The 12,206-nt window shown below is 38.8% G+C and overlaps 1 protein-coding gene across 44 annotated transcripts in view; it reads right to left on the bottom strand.

Moving 5' to 3' along the window:
• Positions 1–12,206, bottom strand: part of EIF4G3 (eukaryotic translation initiation factor 4 gamma 3) — a 368,231-nt gene that overhangs the window by 171,147 nt on the left and 184,878 nt on the right. For 24 of the 44 annotated variants that reach the window (XM_008967040.4, XM_055097041.2, XM_055097074.2 and 21 more), the window contains 2 exons: positions 2,136–2,315; positions 1,422–1,536 (listed from right to left, as the gene is read on the bottom strand). In XM_008967040.4, the coding sequence (XP_008965288.4) occupies positions 1,422–1,536; positions 2,136–2,315 (295 nt within the window). Of the gene's footprint in view, positions 1–1,421; positions 1,537–2,135; positions 2,316–3,316; positions 3,338–12,206 lie in introns of all 44 variants that reach the window. The other 20 variants (XM_063594267.1, XM_008967038.4, XM_034957340.3 and 17 more) reach the window with 1 other exon arrangement.

The following is a 12,206-nucleotide window of genomic DNA, read 5'->3' as shown; positions in this document are numbered from 1 at the left end:
ACCTTCTTGGGCTACTTGAATCAAATCAATTCTGCTGTAATCTTAACTGAGACAATCCCAATTTTAGGAAACTGGTTAATGGATAAGTTATCCTGTTATATTAAGATTATTTAATAAGTTTTTGCTTTGTTGGTTATATAACAGATCAATGCTTACTGAATCTCAAAACTTAATTTTTCTAGTATCTACTAATTTTATCCCTTATTATTCACCTTCCATGGAATAAGAGAAATGTAATATGAAGTAAAAATTTGTTGAATGAAATAAGTAATTTTTATCATTTTTAGTTCAGCATTGGCGCATATGCCAATAATCTTGGCAACCCAGCTCTCTCTAAATTAAAAACACTTTTAATTTTTCAAGGCATTTTCATTGGAACTAATACCCAAAACCTCCCCCATGCCATAGATCTTATCACAATTTTGCAGAGAATCACAGGTTCACTGAGTTATATTTAGTTATGGCATGTATATTCTCCAAGTGCCTACCAGTCACTGTTCTAGGGGCTGGGGATATAGCAGTGAACAAAACAAAAATCTCTACTTTCATGGAAATTGCATTCTACTAAGAAAGACATTAACAAAATCTTTAAGGTGTAAGGTGGTAGGAAATGTTTGGAGAAAAAGAGATTGTGAAAGGAGGATAAGGTATATTCATGCCACTGGCAAAAATCCAGTAAAAATCTAGGTAACAGTGAACTGGTGGAAAATGTCAGAACTCTGAAACATGATTCTTTCCAGTAGAATTATCAGCTTGTAAAGAAGATGTCATTAATTAAATATATTTCTATAATACTCCTCTTGTAAGCCACTCTCTAAAAAGTAACTTTTCTGTCTTTTTTTTTTTTTTTTTTGAGATGGAGTCTCGCTCTGTCACCCAGGCTGAGTGCAGTGGCGCGATCTCAGCTCACTGCAAGCTCTGCCTCCCGGGTTCATGCCATTCTCCTGCCTCAGCCTCTCGAGTATCTATCTGGGACTACAGGCACCCGCCACCATGCCCGGCTAATTTTTTGTATTTTTAGTAGAGATGGGGTTTCACCATGTTAGCCTGGATGGTCTCAATCTCCTCGCCCGCCTCGGCCTCCTAAAGTGCTGGGATTACAGGCGTGAGCCACCGCGCCCAGCCAAAAAATTACTTTTAAAGCTGGGCAGAGTGGCATGTGCCAGTAGGTCCAGCTACTTGGGAAGCTAAGGCAGGATGATCACTTGAGCCCAGGAGTTTAAGACCAGCCTGACTAACATAATGAGACTCCCATTTCTGGAAGAAAAAAAAAAAAGTAGCTTTCAAGAAAGAACTGTTAGCAGCATGTTATTTAAAAATCCTTCTTACCACTAAACCTCATTGTATAAACCAACCCACCAAGCAACAAAATTAAATAAACACAAAAAACTAGCAGAAATGTCTTGACTTTTCCTACTTACCATAAGCATTGGGGAAGTCCCCAGGTCCTGGTCCAGGATAAAATGGACCTGGCCCCGGTGGTTGAACTGGATATTGTTGGGGGGGCCCAACATAAGGAGGGCCACTATGACGGTACTAGAAAAGAGAAAGTATGAATATTTATAAATAATATGGTATCTGGGGGCGAAAAACATAATAAAATAATAAGAAAGTAGCTTACTACAGAAAGTAAAGTTCTCTGTGTAAGAGAATCATTTAAATGAGGTAAAGCGATTGGGTCAAACGCATTAAAAATGCTTGCTTGCCATCAAGATACAATGAGAATGAAGAGAAAGGTGCAGCTTAGTAAAGCCATACAACATATCAGTGCACAGGCAGACATCAGCTCACTGTAAAATAATCTCAGGCTAGTAGCTTTTCAATGACATTAAAGGACTTCAGGAACAGCATAATCACTGAGTCCATTTTAGAGCAGTTGGTTGTGGCAAAGGGATGGGAGAAAGCAAGTAGATAAAAACAATTTATCATTTTAAAAAATTTTAAGTAAACAGATGTAGAAATATCTTCACACAGCATAATGAAAAATCACAAAAGGGCTAGATTTGTAACCAACAAAACAGTTCACACATCACCGAAAACTAATACCACAATTCATCCACCCAGCTCCCTCTGATGTGAATCCGGGTTAATTTCCACTCTATTGCTGGACCACCTAGGCCTCAAAGATACTTTACCTGTGGTATACAGTACTGAGGCCCCTGGGGCACTGGGTACGGCATGGGCAGATGGTTAACCATCATGATGTGCTGATTAGCCTGGTACACTGCAGTGGGTGTCTGTGCACCAGGACGAATGGAAGGACTGCTGTTCGGGATGGTAGCTCTAGGAGGCTGTATTTGAGGCCTCTGGAAAAACTGGGAAGGGGAGAAAAAAAAATTTTTTTTTTTTAAACAAAGGGGAATATATAAATTTTACTGTCTCCTTTTCTTCACTAATAAAAATCTGGTCAACTTGAATTACAAATACAATATGCATAAAAAGAATAAATTACCTATTGCTGGGTTCCCAAAAATATACCACACTAGGGCAAGCTCTTATCAGTATCATCACATATTTGAAAACAGTAGGGTGGTTTCGACCCGACTGTATATATACGTATGTATATATGCATACATATATGTATATGCACATACTGTATATATACATACATATATGTATATGCACATACTGTATATATACATACATATATGTATATGCACATACTGTATATATACATACATGTATACACACATACTGTATATATACATACATATATGTATACACACATACTGTATATATACATACATATATGTATAATAAAGTATAACAAAAGGGGTAGCTAATATTGATATTTCTCTATTATATAAAAGAACTGACTCTGATAAAGAGTAAGTGGTTCATTATCAACTCATTAAAAATTAAAAGTAGCCTCCTTAAAGACTGCTGTTCAAGTAATTTATAAAATACTTAGAAGAACAAGGAATCTCTTTGATCATAAAATATTTACCCAGTCCATCAGGGTCAAGCTAAATTAAACCATCTGTAGGGTTGTCACATGCTGAACTAAGCAGTTTTTTTCCTCTCCAAAAGGTGGCACAATCCCATACTAAACTGAGCCTTCTAGAATAGTTTGCAATAAAAGTGGACAATCTAGACAGGCCTAAGAATGGTCTGGAATCAGCAGAGTTCAAATTTCTCAAAATAGCAACCAGTACCTGTAGTTATAATTTTCACTGCAGGATTAAAAGCCTTGAAACAATATACCAACAGTAAATTTCCAATGTGAATGTATCCATTCATTAGCAATCAATCTCAATGTAATAATAATAAGCAGACTGAGTTAAAAAGAGGCCATGCAGAACCAGTAGTTTGTTACCTGGATAGGTCTGAATCCTCCCTTCAAATATGAAGCAAGAAAGCAGCAGGAAACAGAAAGAAAGCCAATGGAAAAGCTTACAGATCAGTTGGAAGGGACAGGACATAGCATGCAGCTCAACAAAAATATCTTTCTATTTAGTAATAATAGGAGAAGAAAGAAGACTAGAAAATCAGAATGACAGTTCTTCACTTGAGAATTTAACCACACATAGAATCAAAGAATCAAGTTACATTTAACTGAAATCCAGTGGCAAAAATCCTCTATGATTATTAATAGCCACAAGTTATAGCAGTGTGCAAGGAAATGTCTGCTTGGTGGCACAAGTACAGTTGTGACTACTGGTTCCTACTCTTGGATCTCATGATCACCCATTTCATGATCTGGCATTGTCTAGCATCTCTGTGATCTACTTGCCATCTGTGTCATTTGTTATTTTTGTAAAAGTCCTAAGAAATAAACTTTTCAATATATACCAGACTCTTAATGACAGAGACTTGCTTGCTCTTTTTAACTAATCAGGTATATAAGAGGGCACTTATAGCTCTAAAATGGAGAACTATAATAACAATCTTAAAATGTGGTCTTGCACCAAAATAAATAAAGCAGCAAAATATTCATTGCTATCAGTCCAAATAAAGCCAAGCTTCGACCTTTGGGCCCACTCTGGTCTTATTTTGTCCTACTCTTAGGCATCAAACCACCCACAGATGGTATAAGTAACTTGATCTTGTGCTCAAAAGGAAGAACTGGGATCTAGTGTCCAAGGCTCATCCCCATTCAGCCTTCCTACCCCATGGCAAAGATAGCCCTAAAGAAATTAAGTCACAGAAAAACAACAGCCAGAAAGGTATAGCAGGAGAATGGAATAAATGGGGGAAACCAAAGGGGCAGGCCACAGAGAGTAGGTGATGGAGATGAAAAGAAAGCACAGGAGGCAAAGTTGGTAACATAGGAACCTGGGATGCAATACAACTACAGGAACCATCTTCTAGTTATCTCCACTGACACAGTTTTGGTGACAACATTTTTTTGTTGGCTGCTAAAAGGAACAATAAAGCAGTAAACCTCCCATTACTGGACTGCATTTCTCGTAATTACAAAGCAAACAGAATCTATCATGCATCAATGCATGTGATCTGTAAACAACACTTCAGGAACAAACTTAAGTATTTTTATAATGTAGTTAATATCAGGAGCCACAAGAATGATACAAGCCTCAAGTAGAGAAGAGTCATTATCTGTTCAACTTACTGGGCATTGCTAAATAACACAGGCAGAGGGTAAAAATCTTAATACTGAAAGATCCTTTGAAATCTTTTTTTTTTTCCCACATTCAGTCTTTTATTTATTTATTTTTATTAATTTTTTTTATTATACTTTAAGTTTTAGGGTACATGTGCACATTGTGCAGGTTAGTTACATATGTATACATGAGCCATGCTGGTGCGCTGCACCCACTAACTCGTCATCTAGCATTAGGTATATCTCCCAATGCTATCCCTCCCCACTCCCCCCTCCCCACCACAGTCCCCAGAGTGTGATATTCCTCTTCCTGTGTCCATGTGATCTCATTGTTCAATTCCCACCTATGAGTGAGAATATGCGGTGTTTGGTTTTTTGTTCTTGCGATAGTTTACTGAGAATGATGGTTTCCAGTTTCATCCATGTCCCTACAAAGGACATGAACTCATCATTTTTTATGGCTGCATAGTATTCCATGGTGTATATGTGCCACATTTTCTTAATCCAGTCTATCATTGTTGGACATTTGGGTTGGTTCCAAGTCTTTGCTATTGTGAATAATGCCACAATAAACATACGTGTGCATGTGTCTTTATAGCAGCATGATTTATAGTCATTTGGGTATATACCCAGTAATGGGATGGCTCGGTCAAATGGTATTTCTAGCTCTAGATCCCTGAGGAATCGCCACACTGACTTCCACAATGGTTGAACTAGTTTACAGTCCCACCAACAGTGTAAAAGTGTTCCTATTTCTCCACATCCTCTCCAGCACCTGTTGTTTCCTGACTTTTTAATGATTGCCATTCTAACTGGTGTGAGATGATATCTCATAGTGGTTTTGATTTGCATTTCTCTGATGGCCAGTGATGATGAGCATTTTTTCATGTGTTTTTTGGCTGCATAAATGTCTTCTTTTGAGAAGTGTCTGTTCATGTCCTTTGCCCACTTTTTGATGGGGTTGTTTGTTTTTTTCTTGTAAATTTGTTTGAGTTCATTGTAGATTCTGGATATTAGCCCTTTGTCAGATGAGTAGGTTGCGAAAATTTTCTCCCATTTTGTAGGTTGCCTGTTCACTCTGATGGTAGTTTCTTTTGCTGTGCAGAAGCTCTTTAGTTTAATGAGATCCCATTTGTCAATTTTGGCTTTTGTTGCCATTGCTTTTGGTGTTTTGGACATGAAGTCCTTGCCCACGCCTATGTCCTGAATGGTAATGCCTAGGTTTTCTTCTAGGGTTTTTATGGTTTTAGGTCTAACGTTTAAATCTTTAATCCATCTTGAATTGATTTTTGTATAAGGTGTAAGGAAGGGATCCAGTTTCAGCTTTCTACATATGGCTAGCCAGTTTTCCCAGCACCATTTATTAAATAGGGAATCCTTTCCCCATTGCTTGTTTTTCTCAGGTTTGTCAAAGATCAGATAGTTGTAGGTACTTTGAAATCAACTGTAGAGGGCAGCCCAGCCAAGATAAAGGGCGTATCAAATGAACACAGGTGATCATCTATTATGGTAACACTATCATCAAATAATGTCAAAATACTCCTATGTTGCCTGAAGAAATAGGGTGTTACGGGGTGGTAAGGAGAGGAGAAAGAAAATGAATCCATTAACTTATGCAGAGTAAGAAAAATAGATACGGGCAATGTTTTCCAAAAATTTTAACAGTCTGTATGTGAAATATTTTCTTACCACTATTTTCCAGCTGTTCTGATAAAACTTTTAACCAGCCTGTCCAGAATAACTGAGGTTACATCTTATTCAATGAGGTTTCTGAACAGTATGAAACTAATTTCCTCAGTAACTGTGAAGTAAAAACAGTGTTTCTAATGATATTCCTAATATTAACATATAGCTGAACCAAAAAGCCACTAAATATGTAGTTATATTGATATACTAATTTTTTTTTTGGTGGGGAGGAGATGGAGTCTTGCTCTGTCGCCCAGGCTGGAGTGCAGTGGCTGATCTTGGCTCACTGCAACCTCCACCTCCTGGGTTCAAGCGATTCTCCTGCCTCAGCCTCCTGACTAGCTGGGACTATGGGTGCCCACCACCACACCTGGCTAATTTTTGTATTTTTAGTAGAGACGGGGTTTCACCATATTGGCCAGGCTGGTCTCGAATACCTGATCTTGGGATCCGCCCACCTTGGCCTCCCCCAAAGTGCTGGGATTACAAACATGAGCCACTGCGCTTGGCCAATATACTAATTTTTATACACTAAGAATTCAGCTTTGAAGCTAAAGAGAAATGTATTTATAAAGCACCAACCTAAGCATTATATATATATATATATATATACATATATATATATATATATACACTTTTTTTTTTTTTTTTGAGACAGAGTCTTGCTCTGTCGCCCAGGCTGGAGTGCAGTGGCGTGATCTTGGCTCACTGCAACCTCCACCTCCCGGGTTCAAGCGATTCTCCTGCCTCAGCCTCCTGAGTAGCTGGGACTACAGCCACATGCCACCACGCCCAGCTAATTTTTGTATTTTTAGTACAGACAGGGTTTCACCGTGTTAGCCAAGATGGTCTCAATCTCCTGACCTCGTGATCCGCCCGCCTCGGCCTCCCAAAGTGCTGGGATTACAGGCGTGAGCCACCGTGCCCAGTCAACATATATGTTAACTCATGCTCATAAATGACCTTGAAGGCAAGTACTATTATTAACAGGTCATAAGATATATGTAAAAACTGAGGAACAGGGAGATTAAATAACTTGCTGAAAGCCTCCCCCATCTGTAACTAAAACACAGTCAGATTATAGGCATGTACTTTTAACTGTTACACATATTACCTCTCATGAAATGGAATACCCCCATATTTTCACATAAACCAGCAGAAATCTTTACAAACGCTGAAGGGATGTAGCAGGATCTTTATCCAACTATACTAATGGGTGGCATGTCCCTCAATCATGACTGATTCCTGGTAAGAAAAATTTTCCATCAAGTTACTTCACAAAACACATGCTTACTCACGAAAACAAATTTCTTCTACCTACACAACTCCAATTCTCTATCTCCCAAAAAGTGACTGAAACTTGTTCATATGCGAAAAGCGTATCCTTGGCATACCATTTTACAGACTTACTTTTGCTCAACTTCACTGCATTAATACTTTTTACAATAGTCTATCTGGAGCTTGTGTTTTCCACTTAAAAGTACAGGATCACTTACACACACACACGTGCACCAGAAGAGATTCTAGAAAAGCCGTAATGACTAGAAATGCAAAAAAAAAAAAAAAAAAATCTCCTTTTTGTACTCCTTCCAAACCATTCAATTACAAATGCATAATTAGATTTAATAGTAATGCAAGAAATTCAGATTCTCAGTTGGGCAAGCATAGCAGTAATCCATAGGTTATTAAAAGGAATATATAAATGGGCTTTCCCAAACTGCTTGCAATCCTTCAAATTTCTTTTCTTCTCAACTGAGTGATGAACAATCATTAAGAGTCAAACTCTCCTGAATGGAAGGAGCCATTTAGTCTCACCATCCACCTAAAGTCTGAATATCTTTTACAATATACCACTAGGGATAAGAAACTTTAGCAACTTAAGATACAAATTCTTTTCATAATTAAATGGAGTTCTAATACTGTAAAACTCTTCCTTCTACTGGCCCCCAATTTTTCTCCCTATATCACCTACCCACTTGTCTCCTGTCCATCCCTAAAACCACACAGATGTCAAATCCTTCTCCATCAGCGACAGACCACTAAGTTATGTGAACACTGCCATTACTGCCAATTTTCACACCACTATTTTTTGTTTCAAGTCAATCATAACCCTCTCCCTAGCATCCTGTCCCTCCAACCAAGATTTTTAATTCCCAAATGAGCTTGATCTTTTCTTTCAATCTTGTTCCAACACAAAGGTATCGAGGTGGGGTCTGCCCAGAATGTACCTGGCACTCACTAAAAAAATATTTGCTGCTGAGTGAAAAGGCAATATACCTCTCTTATTCCTGCCAGCTCCAATTCCATTAATGAAACCAAGAATCACAGGAGCAGTTTTGATATTTTACTACTGATTGGTACTGACACTCACTTAAAGCATTTAAATCCTCTTTATACATAACCTGGCTAAATAAGCTGTGTTCTTCACTTCAGTGTGTACTCTTACAATTGTGTTTTGAAGCTCATATAGAGGATTTTGTAGTTTGTAACTATGAAAATTTACCTGGCTAAACAAGCCATCATTTCAGATTGTACCGACTGCATGACAGTGTCAAACTACAGGATCATTAGAAAACCTGACCCATCCTGGCTAACAAGGTGAAACCCCGTCTCCACTAAAAAAATACAAAAAAAATTAGCTGGGCGTGGTGGCACGCGCCTGTAGTCCCAGCTACTCGGGAGGCTGAAGCAGGAGAATGGCGTGAACCCGGGAGGCAGAGCTTGCAGTGAGCCGAGATCATGCCACTGCACTCCAGCCTGGGCGACAGAGCAAGATTCCGTCTCCAAAAAAAAAAAAAAGAAAGAAAGAAAACTTGACATAAATGTCACTTATCCAAGTAACTGATAAAAATGCTGCAAAGAGCTAGGCAGAGAAAAGAGAGCCATGTACAACGTAAAATTCACCTCCTAAACTTCATTTCAATCTGTTTTACTTCTTTCATCTTTCAAGGATTTATTATTAATACAGCAGAAGGATGGCAGAGGAAGGTGAAAACTCTCATTTGAGGCAGTATTTTGGGCAGATCCAACAAGATAGGATACTTTTAAAACAGAGGCTGAACTTAGCATACTTATAATTGCTTACTTTCCCAGAAACACTCTAGAAGCCAGAATAAAAAATGTTTCCTCTCGAAAAATCCTTCTAAAGATGCAATAATTCATATCATTACCCAAAGCTTCCTCATCAAAAACGTCTAACAAATGGTGTTTGAACGTGCTGGCAATTACGAAATATCGTTTTTCATGACTTTGCTCAGTAAAAGCTTGAAAAGACAAAAACACCTCTAACAAATTATATAACAGAAATTCTCTGAAAAACATCTTTTCATTTTCAGCAACTAGAAAAATCCTATTTAATCACATTAGATATTCCCATGTGGGGAAAAGCTCTGAGTACAAGCATAGCTCATTTTATTCTGCTTTGCTTTATTGTGCATTATAGATATTGCATTCTTTACAAATTCAAAGTTTGTGAAATCCTTGTGTTGAGAAAGTCTATCAGCACCATTTTTCCAACAGCACGTGCTCATTTCGTGTTTGTCACATTTTGGTAATTCTCCCAATATTTCAATTTTTTCATTATTATTATATCTGTTACGGTGATGTGTGATCACTGACCTTTTATGTTATCATTGTAACTGGGAGCGCCATGAACTGCACCCATAGAAGACAGCAAACTTAAGAAAGTTGTGTGTGTTCTAACTGCTCCACCTACTGTCTGTTGTCCCCCGCCTCTCCCATTTTTCTCCTCTCCTTAGACCTTCCTATTCAGCAGACACAATAATATTGAAGTTAGGCCATTATATGGAAATTAATAACTGAACAGTGGCCTCTATATGGTCTTGTGCCACATCTCTCACTTTAAATAAAAACTATAAATGACTAAACTTAGTGAGGAAGGCATGTTAAAAGCTGAGATAGGCTGAAAGCTACTTCAAAAGCCAAGTTATAAATGCAAAGAATAAGTTCTTGGAGGAAATTTAAAGTGCTACTCCAGTGAACACACAAATGATAAAGCAAAACAGCCTTATTGCTGATATGGAGAAAGAGCAGTTTGGATAGAAGATCAAACCAGCCACAACATTCCCTTAAGCCAAAATGTAATCCAAAGCAAAGTCCTAACTCTCATTTCAATTCTGTGAAGGCTGAGAGGTAAGAAAGCTACAGAAGAAAAGTTGAAGCTAGCAAAGTTTAGCTCATGAGGTTTAGTGAAAGCAGCTGTCTCCATAACATGAAAGTGCAAGGTGAAGCAGCAAGTACTTATGGAGAAACTGCTTCAAGTTATCCAGAAGATCCAGCCAAGAAAACTGATGAAAGTGCCTACACTAAACACATGATTTTCAGTGTAGATGAAACAGCCATCTATTGAAACAAGATGTCATGCATTGACTTCTCTTTAGCTAGGACTTTCATAGCTAGTGAGAAGTCAATGCCTGGCATCAAAGCTTCAAAGCTTCAACAGGCTGACTCTACTGTTAGGGGCTAATGTAGCTGGTGACTTTAATTTGAAGCCAATACTTATTTACTATCTGGAAAATCCTAGGGCCCTTAAGAATTATGCTAAATCTACTCAGACTATGCCCTATAAATAAAATAACAAAGCCAGAATGATAGCACATCTGTTTGCAGCATGGTTTGCTGGCTATTTTAAGGCCATTGTAGAGAGCTTAGATTCCTTTCAAAATATTACTGCTTACTGGGAAAACACCTAGTCACCCAAGAGCTCTGAGGGAGATGTATACAGAGATTAATGTTGTTTTCATGCCTGCTAACACAACATCCACTCTGCAGCCTATGGATCAAGGAGTAGTTTTGATTTTCAAGCCTTATTATTTAAGAAGTATATTTTGTAAGGCTACAGCTGCCACACATACTGATTTCTCTGATGGTTCTGGGCAAACTACATAAAAAACTTCCTGGAAAGGATTCACCATTGCTGATGCCATTAAGAATATTCCTGGGTGCAGTGGTGTACGACTGGAGTCCCAGCTACTTAGGAGGCTGAGGTTGCAGAATTGTTCTAGCCCAGGAGTTTGAGGCTAGCCCAGGTAAGATCATGAGACCCTATTCCCCCAAAAAGAGAGGAGGGGAGAGGAGGGGAGGGGAGGGGAGGGGAGGGGAGGGGAGGGGAGGGGAGAGGAGAGGAGAGATTTGTGATTCATGGGAGAAGGCCAAAATATCAACATTCACAAGCATTTGGAAGAAGCTGATTCCAGTACTCATGGATTACTATGAGGGATTCAAGACTTCAATGGAAGGAGTAAGTGCTGATACGGTGGAAATGGCAAAAGAACCAGAATTAGAAGTAGCGCCTGGGCCGGGCACAGTGGCTCACGCTTGTAATCCCAACACTTCGGGAAGTGGAGGCGGGTGGATCACCTGAGGTCCCGAGTTTGAGACCAGCCTGCCCAACATGGTGAAACCCTATCTCTACTAAAAATACAAAAAATTAGCTGCGCATGGTGGCAGATGCCTGTAATCCCAGCTACTCGGGAGGGTGAGCCAGGATAATCACTTGAACCTGGGAGGTGGAGGTTGCAGTGAGCCGAGATCACGCCACTGCACTGCAGCCTGGATAACAAGAGCAAAACTCCAACTCAAAAAAAAAAAAAAAAAAAAAAGTAGAGCCTGAAGATGTGACTGACTTTATCATGAGAATCTCATGATAAAACTTGAACAAATGAGGACTGGCTTCATATGGAGGAGCAAAAAAAAAGTGATTTCCTGAGATGGAATCTACTCCCGGTAAGGAGCTGTGAACATTGTTGAAAGGACAACAAAAGATTTAGAATATTACATAAACCTAGTTGATAAAGCAGCAGCAGAGTTTGAGATTGACTCCAATGATAAAAGAAAGTTCTACTTTGCGTAAAATGCTGTTAAACAGCATCACATGCTGTAGAGAAATCTTTCATGAAATAAAGAGTCCACTGGCCGGGTGCAGTAGCTCACGCCTGTA

This window comes from Pan paniscus, chromosome 1 (assembly GCF_029289425.2).
Source record: "Pan paniscus chromosome 1, NHGRI_mPanPan1-v2.0_pri, whole genome shotgun sequence".
Classification (NCBI taxonomy): domain Eukaryota; kingdom Metazoa; phylum Chordata; class Mammalia; order Primates; family Hominidae; genus Pan; species Pan paniscus.
This window is presented reverse-complemented; position numbering and strand designations above follow the sequence as displayed.